Source organism: Pipra filicauda, unplaced genomic scaffold (genome assembly GCF_003945595.2).
Source record: "Pipra filicauda isolate LSUMZ 115617 unplaced genomic scaffold, ASM394559v2 scaffold172_size1731463_pilon, whole genome shotgun sequence".
Lineage (NCBI taxonomy): Eukaryota > Metazoa > Chordata > Aves > Passeriformes > Pipridae > Pipra > Pipra filicauda.
Window position 1 is genome coordinate 1674149 of NW_024104240.1, and position 15445 is coordinate 1689593.

Sequence of the window (15445 nt, forward strand, 5' to 3'; positions counted from 1 at the left end):
CAGGCAGAGCTCCAGGGAGCTTGGGAAAAATTCCAAAGGGAATTTGGGGGCAGGCAGAGCTCCAGGGAGCTTGGGAAAAATTCCAGAGGAGGGAAACACTCCCTGGAGCTGCTGAGAGCTCCCACAAGGAATTTATCCTGGAATTCTAAGGAAGCGTCCCCAGAAAGGTGCCACCTCCATCCCACAGCAGCATCCAGGGCAGGATTCCCACCGGGATCTCAGCAGCCAGATTTGGGCTGTCGACAGGTAAATCCTCCTGCCAAGAATCCCACGGACAACGGGATTCCTGGAATGCTGCAGCACAGCCCAAGTCTTTGGCAGCAGCACGACCCCAGCAGTGGGGGTGGATGGAGCACGGGGAACCTCCCTGTGCCGAGAATTCCACCTCATTCCCATCAAAGAGCACAAGGAATCTCCCCATCCCAACGATTCCCACCCAAGCTCTTCCCTCCCTTCTCCGGCAAAGCACCAAAAACTGGGAGAGCTCCTGGAAAAAGGAAGAAGAAACCGGAGCAAAGGCTTCACTCACCATTTTAATGACTGCCAACAAATCCAACGGATCCGACTGGACACGGACAGAACCGGGAAGAGGGGCTGGATGCAGACGGGGATCAGCAGAGGAACGCACGGAGCGGGCGGGGAAATGTGGGATTTGGCACCACCCGGACAGAGGAAAGGCAGGCTCAGGAAAACCGGGGCTGGGAGGGCCTTGGGAAAGGGAGGACGGGATCATCCCCCCTCCCCATCCCCAAAAACGCCCGGGAATCCCGGCTCGGGAGCTCGGATCCGCAGCTCCCCCCTCGGCTCCGGCCGGGAATGCCAAGCTGGGCATAACACCGGGAATAAACCCTCCCCCCGGAGCCCAACCCTCCTCCTCCTGCCCCGGGAGCCTTTCCCAACGCCGGGGCGGCGGGACGGGAACGACTCACACGGGGAAAAGCTCCCGGGATCCTTCAGGAGCTGCAGGAACAGGAACTCCTGGAATTCCTGCCGGGAGGGACGTTTCCCGCAGGATCTCCATGTGCATAGTTGAGTGAGAGTTGTGTGGTTTTTATTATTCTCTTTTTTTTTTATTATTATTTTAATTATTTTGAACCCGAGGCTGAGAGGAACAAAGGGGAGGGAAGGGACAGTTTCCTGCCTGGAATAAAAACACCCAAAATAACCTTAAAAATGGAATAACGGGGGCTGGGAATGGAATAACGAAGGAAGAGGGAGCTACAGAGCCAAGGGCTGGAATGAGGCTGGAATTCAGCTGGAATGAGGCTGGAATTGGGCTGCAATCTGCTTGGAATTGGGCTGGAATCCAGCTGGAATCCAAGGGCTGGATTGTTTGGGAATGGTTGGGATGATTGGAATCCCACTAGAATCAGGCTGGAATCCCACTGGAATCCCGCTGGAATCAGGCTGGAATTGGGCTGGAATCTCGTTGGAATCCAAGGGTTGGAATCTGGTTGGAATCCCACTGGAATCAGGCTGGAATCCCACTGGAATCAGGCTGGAATCCAGCTGGAATCCAAGGGTTGGAATCTACGAGGAATCTGGCCAGAATCAGGCTGCAATCTGCTTGGAATCTTACTGGAATCCCGCTGGAATCCAAGGGCTGGAAGCTGGTTGGAATCCCACTGGAATCAGGCTGGTATCCCACTGGAATCCCGCTGGAATCCCACCGCTGGAATCCCACTGGAATCAGGCTGGAATGGGGCTGAAATCAGGCTGGTATCCCACTGGAATCCCGCTGGAATCAGGCTGGAATCCCACTGGAATCAGGCTGGAATTGGGCTGGAATCCAGCTGGAATCCAAGGGCTGGAATCAGGCTGGAGTCTGGCTGGAATCCCATTGGAATCAGGCTGGTATCCCACTGGAATCCTGCTGGAATCCCACTGGAATCAGGCTGGAATCCCACTGGAATCCAAGGGCTGGAATCTCAGTGGAATCAGGCTGGAATTGGGCTGCAATCTGCTTGGAATCCCACTGGAATCCCGCGGGAATCCACGGAGGTCTCTCCATCCAGCGACGCCGGGAGGCTCCACCCCCATTCCGTGATCTCCACCCCCACTCCCAAACCCCCCATTCCCCAAATCCACGTCCCCTCCAACACGAGGTCCCCAGGAAGGAAGGTTGTTGTGCCGGAGCCTCCCGGCGTTCCCGCGGCCCCGCGGCCGTTCCGGGCGCGTTCCCGGCGCGTTCCCGGGGCGTTCCCGGGGCGTTCCCGGGGGTCCCTCAGTAGAGGCCGCACTCCTTGAGGTTGTTCTTGATGATGACGTCGGTGACGGCGTCGAACACGAACTGCACGTTGCGCGTGTCGGTGGCGCAGGTGAAGTGGGTGTAGATCTCCTTCGTGTCCCGCCGCCGGTTCAGCTCCTCGAACTGGCTCTGGATGTAGGCGGCCGCCTCCTCGTACGTCTGGGAGCCTGGGAACGGGGCGCAGATCCCGGGATTTGGGCACGGCGAGGGGAGGAGGGGGCGGGCAGAGCCCGGGGGGGTGGGGAGGGACGAGGGAACGGGGAGGGAGGTGGGGAGGGGCTGAAAGGGAAGGGGGGATAAAGGGTGGGATGGAGGGGTGGGTGGGAAGGGACCTTAAAATCATGGAATCATGGAATGGTTTGGGTTGGGAGGATCTTAAAGGAAAAGACACAAGAACCTTGGAATCACGGTTTGGGTTGGAAGGATCTTAAAGGAAAAGAGGGACAAATCATGGAATCATGGAATGGTTTGGGTTGGAAGGATCTTAAAGGAAAAGAGGGACAAATCTTGGAATGGTTTGGGTTGGAAGGACTTTAAATCATGGAATCATGGAATGGTTTGGGCTGGAAAGATCTTAAAGGAAAAGAGGGACAATCATGGAATGGTTTGGGTTGGGAAGGATCTTAAAGGAAAAGAAGGACAAATCATGGAATCATGGAATGGTTTGGGTTGGAAGAATCTTAAGGGAAAAGAGGGACAAATTATGCAATCGTGGATTAAAGGAAAAGAGGGACAATCATGGAATGGTTTGGGTTGGAAGGATCTTAAAGGAAAAGACGGAAGAACCTTGGAATCGTGGTTTGGGTTGGAAGGGACCTTAAAATCATGGAATGGTTGGGCTGGGAAGGATCTTAAAGGAAAAGAGGGAAGAAGCTTGGAATCATGGATTAAGCAAAAGAGGGACAAATGGTGGAATGGACTTGGAAGGACTTTAAATCATGGAATCATGGAATGGTTTGGACTGGAAAGATCTTAAAGGAAAAGAGGGACAGTCATGGAATGGTTTGGGTTGGAAGGATCTTAAAGGAAAAGAGGGACAATCATGGAATGGTTTGGGTCAGAAGGGCCCAGAGCAGGACACGGATCAGTCTCCCGGGCTCTAAACTGGAATTTCAATGGAATTCCCATCCTAGCAAGATGTGGGAAACGAGGAGCGACCTCGATCTGCTGGAGGGCAACCCTTGGGGTTGGGATCTGTGGGATGGACAAAGGCTGCTCCCAAAGCTCTCCCAAGGGAACCCTCCTGCACTCCGGGAGCCGGAGGGAAGGAACCGGGGGAAAGGCTGGGAGAGCCCATCCCGGCTCCGGGGGATGCCGGTACCTGGATACTCGGGGTAGCAGATGGTGAGGGGGCTCCGGCGGATCTTCTCCTCGAACAGATCCTTCTTGTTGAGGAAGAGGATGATGGAGGTGTCCGTGAACCACTTGTTGTTGCAGATGCTGTCGAAGAGCTTCATGCTCTCGTGCATCCGGTTCTGGAGCGGGACGGACACGGGAGGGATCAGGGAAGGGACACTGGAGTGTCACCTCCTTCCCAGGAGCCCCGGTCCCCCCGGAAGGAGCCCAGGCCAAGGAAGGGGCTGTGGGGACACCCCCAGGCCCGGGAATGTTTGTCACTCCCAGGTGGATCCAGGGAGGAATTGGCCCCAATCCGGGGGGGGGTCATGGGGTGGTTCCTGCGGGAAACTCCAGAGGGTTTTCCGTGCCCAGCAGAGCCAAGGGCAGCGGCTCCAGGATGGATCTGCCACCGGCCAAGGCGGAGCCCAGGGAAAGGGAGACACGGTGGGGCAATTCCAGAGGGACTGACCCATGGAAAGGGACCTGGATTGAGCCCATGGAAGGAGCTGGAGCAGTTCCTGAGGGACTGATCCCATGGAAAGGGAACCAGGTTGGAGCAGCTCCCGAGGGACTGACCCCATGGAAAGGGACCTGGATTGAGCCCATGGAAAGGGATCCAGGTTGGAGCAGTTCCTGAAGGACTGAACCATGGAAAGACTTGGAGCAGCTCCCAAGGGACTGACTCCATGGAAAGGGACCTGGATTGAGCCCATGGAAGGAGCTGGAGCAGTTCCTGAGGGACTGATCCCATGGGAAGGAACCTGGATTGATCCCATGGAAAGGGATCCAGGTTGGAGCAGTTCCTGAGGGACTGACCCATGGGAAGGGGCCCACACCGGAGCAGTTGCCGCGGGCCATTCCAGGTGCTCTCAACTCCCCTGATCCTGTGCTCCCACAATCCCACGCTCCCACAATCCCACGCTCCCATGATCCCACAATCCCATAATCCCACAATCCCACGCTCCCACAATCCCGTACCATCTCCTCGTCCTCGGCCAGCACCAGGTCGTAGTCGCTGAGGGCCACGCAGAAGATGATGGCCGTGACGCCCTCGAAGCAGTGGATCCACTTCTTCCGCTCCGACCTCTGCCCGCCCACGTCGAACATCCTGGGAAAGGCGGGAGAACCAGCTCAGCCCCCCCGCCCCCGGCATTCCTGGCGGGAATTCGGGGACAACGAGGCCTGGCTTCCCTCGGGAGAGGGGAGGGGAAATGCCCTTTGCAGCACAGGGGACGTGGAAGCAGAATTCCTGTTTTGTTCAACAGGACACAGGGAATGGCTTCCCGCTGCTGGAGGGTTGGATGGGATATTGGGAAGGAGTCCTTCCCTGGGAGGGTGGGGAGGGGCTGGGATGGAATTCCCAGAGGATGCCCCATCCCTGGAAGTGTCCAAGGCCGGGCTGGAGCAGCCTGGGATAGTGGAAGGTGTCCCTGCCCATGGATGGGATTGAAGGTCCCTTCCCACCCAAACCATCCTGGGATTCCAGGATTCTGGAGCCCTTCTGCTCTGGAGCCAGGCTGGGAGAGCTGGGAATGTTCCCCTGGAGAAGAGAAGGATCCAGGGACACCTTGGAGCCCCTTCCAGGGCCTAAAGGGGCTCCAGGAGAGCTGGAGAGGGACTGGAAACAAGGGATGGAGGGACAGGACACAGGGAATGGCTTCCCACTGCCAGGGGTTAGATGGGATATTGGGAAGGAATCCTTCCCCGGGAGGGTGGGGAGGGGCTGGGATGGAATTCCCAGAGGATGCCCCATCCCTGGAAGTGTCCAAGGCCAGGCTGGATAACCTTGGAGTGCCCTGGGACAGTGGGAGGTGTCCCTGCCCACAGCACTGGATGGGCTTTAATTCCTCTTCCACCCAAACCATTCCCGGATCCTCTGGAGCAGTTCCAAGCTGGAATCACCCCCCGGAGCTCCTGATCCCCCAGGGAATGTGGATTTTGTTCCCTCTCCTGTTTCCTTGGCAACAACGCCTTGGTTTGTCCGGGATCCCCAAAGCTCCTCCCAGGGATTGGAATGAGTGGGAATGTGGTCCCTGGGAGCTCCTGCCGGGAGCCGGGGCGGGATTCCCAGGATTAAAGAAGTGGTTCATGCCCGGAAATCCAACCCGAGCTTCCCAGGCTAGAGCTGCCCCAGGAATTCTGGCAGAAATGGAGTTAATTCCTCATTAAAAGACGAGTGTCCTGGGAGGTTCCAACCCTCTGCTCTCCCAGATATTCTGAGGAGAGCCCAGGCTGGAATGGGAATTAATTAATTCAGGTGAAAGCGTTGTTACGGAGTCCTGACGATGGATTCGTTCCATAGGGAGCTGCCCAGGGTGGGATCCCAGGATGCCAAGGCAGGTCCCACCTTCCCTGTCCCACAAACCCCCCGGGCCAGAGGGAAGGTGGGAATCTTGGAGATTCCAGGGGATTCTCCAGGATCCGTGACGGAGGAGAACTCGGCCCATCCGAATTCCAGCCCCTGGGCTCCCTCATTCATGGAATGTCAAGCAGAGTTCCAGGGTTTCCCATGGAAAACATTCCCTCTGGGGCATGCCTGGGGCCCTGCACGTGATCCAGGGTGGGATTGGGAAGGAGCCTCTTCCCTTCCTTCCGAAGGAGGGCGGGAGGAGCCTCCAGCCCCGCGGGGTTTGGAAGCACCGGGAGCGGCAGCTGGAGACGCTCCTGCTGATCCATCCCCACGGGATTCCCTGGATGGAATCCAGGAGCTGCAGAGACCCCCCGGAGATGGGAAGGATTTGGGCATCTCTGGGTGAAACTCCGAAGGCAAAACGCTGCTGTTCTCCCAGGAAACTGCATGGAAGGTCCCTGCTCCAGGGGATCCAAGGACTGGAGCTGGGAATGTTCCTCTGGAGAAGGGAAGGCTCCAGGGAGACCTTGGAGCCCCTTCCAGGGCCTAAAGGGGCTCCAGGAGAGCTGGAGAGGGACTGGGGACAAGGGATGGAGGGACAGGACACAGGGAATGGCTTCCCACTGCCAGAGGGCAGGGAGAGATGGGATACTGGGAGGGAACTCCTCCCTGGGAGGGGGCTGGGATGGAATTCCCAGAGGATGCCCCATCCCTGGAAGTGTCCAAGCCCAGGCTGGATAAACTTGGAGCAACCTGGGACAGTGGGAGGTGTCCCTGCCCACGGCACTGGATGGGCTTTAAGGTCCTTCCCACCCCAAACCAGCCTGGAATTCCATGAAAACCCTGGGATTTTCCACCCAACCCTTCCAAACACAAGCTCTGCAGAAGCCACCAGACACATTTTTAGGGATGTGAGTGGGAAAGGCTCCAAACTGTTGGCACAAACAGGGAAAACTGGGCTGTCCTACATCCACAAACACCATGGGAATTCCTACAGGATCCCCCAGGATCCCAAGCAAGGAATTTCTAAGCAGCAGGAAAGTGGGAAAGAGGGATTGAGCCTCAGCTCCAGGGTTTAGAAGGAATTAGCGCCACAGGAAGGAGCAGGAGGGATCCCGAGCCTGGATCTGGGTCAGGAAGAGGGGACAGGAGAGTCCCATCCAGGCCGGAATTCCCAGAGAACACACGGAGCACCACGGGAGGGGACACACTCAGCGCCCTCTGAGTGTGATTTTTTGGGATTGGGGCCTGGAAAAGGAGCAGTCAGGTACCTGTGTGGGTGTGATCCCGAGAGAAAAGCAGCTGGAAAGAACAGAAGAAGGGAAATCAAATCCAACCCTTCCCGGGGAAGGACAGTGGAACCGGGATCAGGGACCATCCAGGGATTTCCCAGCCCTCCGGAACACAGGGATGGGCTGGGAGTGTCACTCCCTGGAAGTACAGCTCCAATTCCCGTGGTTTTCCCCCCAGGGAAGGACATGAAACCAGGATCAGGGACTATCCAGGGATTTCCCAGCCCTCTGGGACACAGGGTAGGGCCGGGACTGTCTTTGGGAATGGCTGGAACTGTCACCCCCTGGAAATCCAGCTCCAGTTCCCGTGGATTCCAGCCCAGGGAAGGACATTAAACCAGGATCAGGGATTTTCCCAGCATTTCCCAGCCCTCTGGGATCCAAGGAATGGCACTCACTTGAAGTACAGGTCCTTGAAGGTGAAGTGAGTCTCCACGATTCCCGTGGTTTTCACCCTGGTCCGGAGCACGTCCTGCTGGGTGGGGATGTAGCTGTGCTGGGAGATGCGCTCCAGGTCGTTCAGGTAACTGGGATGGGAAAACAGGGATGGGTTCAGAGCCGGGAACCTGGGATCGGGATGGGAATTAGTGCTGGGAATATGGGATCGGCCTCAGTGCTGGGAATCTGGGATCGGGATCAGTTTCAGTGCCAGGAATCTGGGATTGGGATCGGCTTTAGTGCCAGGAAGCTGGGATTGGGATGGGATTTAATGCTGGGAATATGGGATTGGGATCAACCTCGGTGTTGGGAATCTGGGATCAGCTTCAGCGCTGGGAATCCAGGATTTGGATCAGTTTCAGTGCCAGGAATCTGGGATTGGGATCGGCTTTAGTGCCAGGAATCTGGGATTGGGATCAGTTTCAATGCTGGGAATCTGGGATCAACTGCATGGGAGCTGCTCCAGCCCCTCCTCCCGCACAACCGGGGGAATGCTGGGATTTGGGAATGCCGGGATTTGGGAATGCCAGGATTTGGGATGGATCTGGAGGGGAGCTGAGCTGGGGGAGGGATGTGGAGCTGTGCCAGGCTGGGATCCTCGTGCCTCCCACCCAATCCCAGCCTGCTGTGGATCATTCCATGATCTAGGAATGGATTTCCCAAGGGATGCCCCATCCCTGGAAGTGCCCAAGGACAAGCTGGATAAACTTGGAGCAACCTGGGATAGTGGAAGGCATCTCTGGAAATGGATCTGGAATTGCTCTTCCCACCCAAGCCATTCCGGGCTGAAATTCCAAACCATTCCAAGCTTAAATTCCAAACCATTCCAGACTTAAATTCCAAAGATTCCAGTCCCAGCCCTTCCCAGTCCCGGGAATGCTCCGTTCCCTCACTATGCGGCGGAGTCGTTGAGCTGGTATTCCCGGGATCTGCCGAAGCAGGCCTGCACGCCGGGATCGCTCCAGAGGCGCTGGATGAGCGCGGAGAGCTCGGCCGTCAGCGTCCCCTCCTCGGCACTGCCCGCCAGCACAAACAGCTGCCGGGCGTCGTCCTGGAAAACCGGGAATGAACCGGGAATGAACCGGGAATGAACCGGGAATGAACCGGGAATGAACCGGGAATGAACCGGGAATGAACCGGGAATGAGGGCCCCGGAGAGCCCTGGGAGCAGCGGGAATCCTCCCCGCTCCCAGTGTCCAGGGGCTGCTGAGGGGAATCCCGGGCCGAGGGCCCCATCCCGAGCGATCCTGGGACACTCCCGGCCCTGAGGGATCCCTGGATCTTTTCTTGTCCCAAACCCATTCCCAGAACAGAATCCTGGGATGAATCCTGCTGTCCTGAGGGATCCCTGGACACTCCCGGCTCTGAGGGATCCCTGGATCCTCTCTTGTCCCGAGCCCATTCCCAGGTGGATCCCAGATCCTGGCCACTCCCGGCCCTGAGGGATCCCTGGCTAGTCCCTTGTCCCGAGCTCATTCCCAGCGGGATCCCAGGAACTCAGGGCCCTGAGGAATCCCTGGATCCTCTCTCACCCCGAGCCTATTCCCAGTGGGATCCTGGACCCTCCCAGCCCTGAGAGAGTCCCTTGTCCCAAGTCCATTCCCAGGTGGATCCTGGGGCATTCTCGGCTCTGAGGGATCCCTGGATCCTCTCCTGTCCCAAACCAATTCCCAGAGTGAGATCCCGGGCTGAGTGCCCCATCCCAAGGGATCCCTGGATCCTCTCTCATCCTGAGCCCATTCCCAGGTGGCTCCTGGCTCCCAAACCCATTCCCAGCAGGATCCTGGACACTCTCAGCCCTGAGGGATCCCTGGCTAGTTCCTTGTCCCGAGCCCATTCCCAGGTGGCTCCCGGCTCCCAACCCCATTCCCAGTGGAATCCCAGGACACTCACGGCCCTGAGAGAGTCCCTTTTCCCAAACCCATTCCCAGGTGGATCCTGGCTCCCAACCCCATTCCCAGTGGCTCCCTTGTCCCGAGCCCATTCCCAGGTGGCTCCCGCATCCCGGGCACTCACAGCCCTGGCGGGATTCCCGAAGGGAATGCGGAGCCGGCCCATGGCCCGGACGATGGCCACGATGGACTGGATGGTGTTGCTGTAGACGACCCCCCGGTACTGCCGGCATTCCTCCTCGGAATATCCGTCCTCGTGGATGATCCTGGAACCACAGAGCATCATTCCCGCTCCCATCCCGCCCATCCCCTCCATCCTCCTCGGAATATCCGTCCTCGTGGAGGATCCTGCAGCCACAGCACCGCCATTCCCGCCCATCCCGCCGTCCCCCCGAATCCCGGGAATCACTCACTTCATCTGCTTCACGATGGTGCTCTTCCCAGACTCGCCAGCACCTGGAAAACACAAGGAATATCCCGCTGGACACAGGGAATTCCAAAGGAAGGCAGGATGTGGGGTTGGGGGGTTGGAGGAGGAGATTCCTCGGGAATTGCCGCTGGAAGAGCTCCCGGCGGGTCCTCCCCAGGTTTCGGTTACGGCCGCCAGGAGTTCACCCACTGGAAAACCTTGGAATTCCTGAATTCCAGAGGTGCCTGGTGGATTTATCCCTCCCCAAAGTGCTGCTCCAGTTGCTCCCAGCACGGTTGAGCCAGGCGGGAAACGTGGGAAGAACCCACTGGATCCAACCAGATTCCAGCACTCCCTGGCATTCCCAGGAATCCCCACCCTGGTCTTGAAACCCAAGAAAAAGATCTGGGAGAGATTTCCAGGCAGAAATGGGGTCAGGAGCTCCGGGAACATCTCGTGGAACAGGGAGGATGTTCCAGGGGGAAAAGCCAAGGAGAGGCATCCCGGGAAACTCAGAGCCCCCCTGGGAGGAGAATCTCAGGAAAAGGGGACCAGGGAGCCCTCGGGATCCTCCTCAACTCCCAGAATCCCTTGGAACATCCCAGGGATCCCTCAGGACCCTTCTGAGCCCTTCCAGGATCCCTTGGGATCCCCCTAAGAGCAGAAGACCCCCTCAAAAAAACCCCCTGAGACCCACAGTGCCCCCCAAAAACTCCCCCCTAAGAGCAGAAGACCCCCAGCGCCTCCCCAGAGACCCCCAATGCCCCCTCAAATCTCTCCCTGACCCCCCCACTCCCCCCCAAATCCCCCCATTCTCCCCCAAATCCCCTCCTGAGGCCACGAGACCCAGTTTCTCCCTCCCCAAACCCCTTCCTCAGGCTGGAGACCCCCACTGCCCCCCCAGATCCCCCCATTCCCCCCCCGTGCTCACCGAGCAGCAGCAGTTTCACCTCCTTGGCCGCTTTCTCGCCGTCCTCGCGGAGGTTCCTGTCGATCATTTTGCTCCGCTCCACCGCCGCCTTGTCCTCGGCGCTCAGCGTGCACCCCATGGCGGCGGCGGGGCCGCCGGGCCGGGAGCGGGGCCGGGATTTGGGATTTGGGGATTGGGGAGCGGGGTTTGGGATGAGGGCCCGGGCGGCTCCTCAGGCGGCGCCGGATTTCCTGTGCCGGGCGCGGGGCACGACGGGAAATGGAGTTCCGAGACGCGGCACCGCGGGGTGTGATGGGAAATGGAGTTCCCGGGATGGCAGGGAGAGGCACTCCCGCCTCGGTCCCGTGGGAAAACGAGGGCTTTGCTTCGGGGATTGGGATCAAGGATTGGGATCGGGAAAAGGGATCGCGATCAAGAGCGCGATCGGGGGCGGGGCCGGAGCGGCCTCGGCCCGGGCAGTTCCGGAGGCCATGACGGATATCCTGTCCCGGGCGCGAGGCATGATGGGAAGCGTAGTTCCAAGCATGAGAAGGAGAGACACTTCCTCCTCGGTCCCGTGGGGGAAACGAAGGCTCCACTTCTGGGATCGGGATCAGGGATCAGGATTTGGGATCAAGGACAGGGGCGGGAGCTGCCTCGGCGCGGGCGGCTCTGGATTTCCGGTGTCGTGCGCGAGGCACGACGGGAAATGTAGTTCCTGGGGACGGGAGGGACAGGCACTTCCGCGTCGGTACCGCGGGGCATGATGGGAAACGGGGCATTTCCGCCCTGGTGCCGAGGCTTGCCGGGAGTTGTAGGCCCCGCGGGGCGCAGGGGAGCCCATGGCAGCCTCAGACCCTCCCCCAGACCCCTCAGACCCTCCCCCAGACCCCTCAGAACCCCCCAGACCCTCCCCCAGATCCCTCAGAGCCCCCCAGACCCCTCAGACCCTCTCCCAGACCCCCCGTGGCGGCAGCGATGAGGACCCCGCCCCCCCTCAGGGAGCGCTGTGGGACCCCCAAACCCCCCCAGTGGGGGTGAGGACCCCGCACCCCCCATCCCGTGAGTGCCAGGGGACCCCCCCCAACGCCCTGCAGGGTGACAAAGACAACCCCCCCACCCCAGGGGGCATCGCGGGATCCCCCAACACCTCCCAGCCGTGACAACCTCCCAAGGAGCACGGTGGGACCCCCAATCCTTCACAGCACCGAGGACCCTCCACCCCAGTGACCATCATGGGACCCCCAACCCCCCCAGCCATGAGGACCCTCCCCCACTCCGCGATCTCTGTGTCCCCCCCTCGTGTCAGCGCCGCCCCCCCCACAGCGAGTGACCGGGACCACCTCTCCCCTCACAGCCACATTTACCCGCGACAAACTCCCCAAAAACGCTACAGCCCCGCCCTGCCCGACCCCCCGGGGGGATTCACCCACCCGCCATCGCCCCCTCCCCACTCCCCCCCTTCCCCCCCGTCCTCCCCCACCTGCCCCGGGATGCGAAAATCCACGGGGGGGGAAGGGGGGGGCGCGTCCCGTTTGGGGACGGCCGAGGGACCGCCGCCCCCCCAGAGGGGTGACAGGGACGGGGAGGGCAGGTCCCGTTTGGGACCCCCGACCCCCCACAGGGGTGACAGGGACGGGGGGGGCAGGTCCCGGTTTGGGGTGCCCGGGATGGGGGGCAGGTCCCGTTTGGGGCCGTCTGGGGTGGGGGCCGGGTCCCGTTTTGGGGTTCCCGGCGGGGGCAGGTCCCGTCTGGGGGTGCCCGGGGGGGGCTCGGGGGGTCTGCCCGTGCTCTGCAGGAACTGCAGGAAGTTCTCCTGGATGGAGCCCTCGCGGCTGGGCAGGCGCAGCCCCTCCTCGGGGGGCTGCTTGAGGAGGGTCGCCACGAGCCGGCCCAGCTCGGCGCGGATCTGCCGGTTGAGGCAGCCGTAGAAGAACGGGTTGGACGTGAAGCAGCAGAACCCCAGCCAGGTCACCACGGTCTCGGCCGCGCCGCCCCCCCGCGCCCCCCCCAGCGCCGCGTAGAGCTGGAAGGAGAAGAAGGGCAACCAGCAGAGCAGGAACTGGCCCCCCACGGCCAGCGGCACCGCGGCCGCCTTGCCCCCCCCCGCGCCCGGCGTCCTGTGCGGGGTGCTGCGGGGGGCTCCCCCCGGGCACGGGGGGGTCACCATCGGCGAGCGGCTGCTGAGCGAGGCCGAGCGCCGGCGGGCCGGGGGGGGGGTCTCCAGCCAGGTGGGGAGGGGGCCGCGCTGGGCGGCGGCCACGCGGGCCACGCGGAACATGGCGCAGTAGGTGAGCACGATGACGAGCAGCGGCAGCGCGAAGTAGAAGGCGGCGAGGAACGCCGCGAACACCACGCAGGGCGCGCCGGGGCTCCACTGCAGCGAGCAGCCCGGCGCGGGGGGACGCTCGGGGGGGGACAGCCAGCCCAGCACCGGCACCACCGAGGTGGCCACGGCCTTGAGCCACACGGCCGCCAGCACCCCGGCCACCAGCGTGGGCGTCATGTGCGCCTCGTAGCGCAGCGGGTGCACCACCGAGTAGTAGCGCTCCAGGCTGAGCGTGGAGATGGAGAGGATGCACACGGAGCTCAGGCACACCAGCAGGAACAGGTAGACGCGGCAGAGCCCCGGCGAGCCCCCCAGCGCCGAGCCCACCAGCATCTCCAGCGGCATCAGCGTCAGCGCGGCCACCAGGTCCACGAGGCACAGGTGGAGCACGAAGACGAACTTGCGCAGCGCGGGGGTGCGGGCGATGACCCCCACCACGGCCGCGTTGCCCACCAGCGCCGTCAGGTCGAGCAGCACCATGAAGAGCAGCCCCACGGCCCGCGCCGCCCCCCCGCCGTCCTTGGCCTTGCCCTCGGCGCTGCCGTTGTTGGGGGGCCGGGCCCCCCCTCCTCGGGAGCCGTTCCAGCCCCACGGGGAGGGCAGGGAGGGCTCCATCCTGCGCTGGGCATCGCACGGGGGGCTCACATCGCTGGGGGGGTCTGCTCAGAGCACCCAAAGGTGCCCCCCGGTCACGTTCATCTGGGGAGTCCTCGCAGAGGGGGGGACCTGGGGGGAGGGGGAGCGGTCAGAGGAGGGGGGAGAGCCCGGGGGAGCCCCTGAGAGCTGAGCTGAGACCCCCCAACTACAGCCCTCGGGGGCCTTTGGGGACCCTGGGGGGACCCCTGAGAGCCATGGGAGGGTCACAGCTGAGCTGGGGGGAAGGTGGAGCTGTCGGGGGGGGGGACTGAGGGAGACCCTGGGGGACCCCTGAGAGCTGAGCTGAGACTCCCCAACTGCAGCCCCCGGGTACCTGGGGGAGGTGGAGGTGTCCGGGAGGGGACACAACCCTGGTGGGACCCCTGACAGCCCGGGGGGGTCACAGCCGACCCCTAAGAGCCATGGGGGGGGCTCAGCTCAGTTGTGACCCCCCAACCACAGCTCCAGGCATGGCAGGGGAGCTTTGGGGGACCCTTGAGATCTATGGGGGGTCACAGCTGAGCTGGGGGAAGGTGGAGCTGTCAGGGGGCAGGGGGGGAGACCCTGGGGGACCCTGGGATCACCCCCTGGGTGATCCCCCCACCCACAGACCCGGGGACCTGGGGGGAGGGGGAGCCCTCAGAGGGGGTGAGAGAGAGACGGGTCTCACAGAGGGGTGACACAACCCCGGGGGAGACCCCCAAGAGCTGAGCTGGACCCCCATCTGCAGCCCCCGAGGACCTGGGGCTGTCAGGGGGGGCTGGTGGAGACCCTGGGGGGGGGCCCCGAGTGCCGAGGGGAGTTCAGCCCACCCTGAGAACCCGGGGGGGTCACAGCTGAGCTGGGGGGAGGTGGAGCTGTCGGGGGGGGGGACACACACAGCTCTGGGGAGACCCCCAAGTGCAGCCCCCAGGTGGAGCTGTTGGGGAGGGGGGATGGAGGCCCTGGGGGGACCCCTGAAAACCCGCGGGGGGGTCACAGCCGCCCCCTGAGAACCATGGTGGGGGCTCAGCTCAGTTGTGACCCCCCACCCACAGCCCCGGGCCCCGGGGGGGAGGGGGAGCCATCAGAGGGGGGTACCTTTGGGGGACCCCTGAGAGCCCTGGGGGGGTCTCAGCTCAACCGTGAACCCCCCCCAGCCCCCATCACCCCCGGGCCCTCTACACGACCCCCCCGCCCAGCCCCCTCCCCCACCCAAAAGCCTCGTTCCCCCCAAAAATGAGCAATTCCGGGGTAAACCCCCCAAATTCCGACGTTTCAACCCAAACCACCCCAGCGGGGCCCCCCCACGGGGGAGACCCTAAGAATGGGGGGGGGGGGTCCCCAGTCCCCCTCCACAAGCGGGTTCACCCCTCGGTGCTTCCCGGGCCTTGTATGACCCCCCCACGCCGAGCTCCGCGCGGGGAACGGGGGGCCCACGGCGGGGAGGATTTGGGGGCCACCCCAGACCCCCCCCCCCCCCCCCCTTTTCCCGGGTGTTTCCGCGGGGCGGGGGCCGCGAGGGGAGGGAATGGGGGGCGGTGATGGAATGCGGGGCGCAGCCGCGGTCCCCCATCCCCCTGTCCTCCCCATCACCCCCGGGGGGGGGGGGGGGGGTCGGACA

General features: G+C 62.1%; 2 protein-coding genes across 2 annotated transcripts; both read right to left on the bottom strand.

The window, feature by feature from the left end:
• Positions 1 to 514: 514 nt before the first annotated feature.
• On the bottom strand, positions 515 to 11651 carry GNAI3 (G protein subunit alpha i3). The gene is made up of 8 exons (XM_027715722.2): positions 10899 to 11651; positions 9972 to 10014; positions 9683 to 9824; positions 8560 to 8717; positions 7627 to 7755; positions 4565 to 4694; positions 3570 to 3723; positions 515 to 2415 (listed from the first exon to the last, which is right to left on the bottom strand). Exons 1-8 carry the CDS (start codon positions 11014 to 11016, stop codon positions 2225 to 2227), a joined length of 1065 nt encoding a protein of 354 aa, XP_027571523.2. The 5' UTR covers positions 11017 to 11651; the 3' UTR covers positions 515 to 2224.
• A 565-nt stretch (positions 11652 to 12216) lies between these two features.
• GPR61 (G protein-coupled receptor 61) lies at positions 12217 to 14417 on the bottom strand. Its single transcript, XM_027715718.2, has one exon. The coding sequence runs from the start codon at positions 13819 to 13821 to the stop codon at positions 12268 to 12270; it is 1554 nt and encodes a 517-aa protein (XP_027571519.2). The 5' UTR covers positions 13822 to 14417; the 3' UTR covers positions 12217 to 12267.
• Positions 14418 to 15445: the final 1028 nt, after the last annotated feature.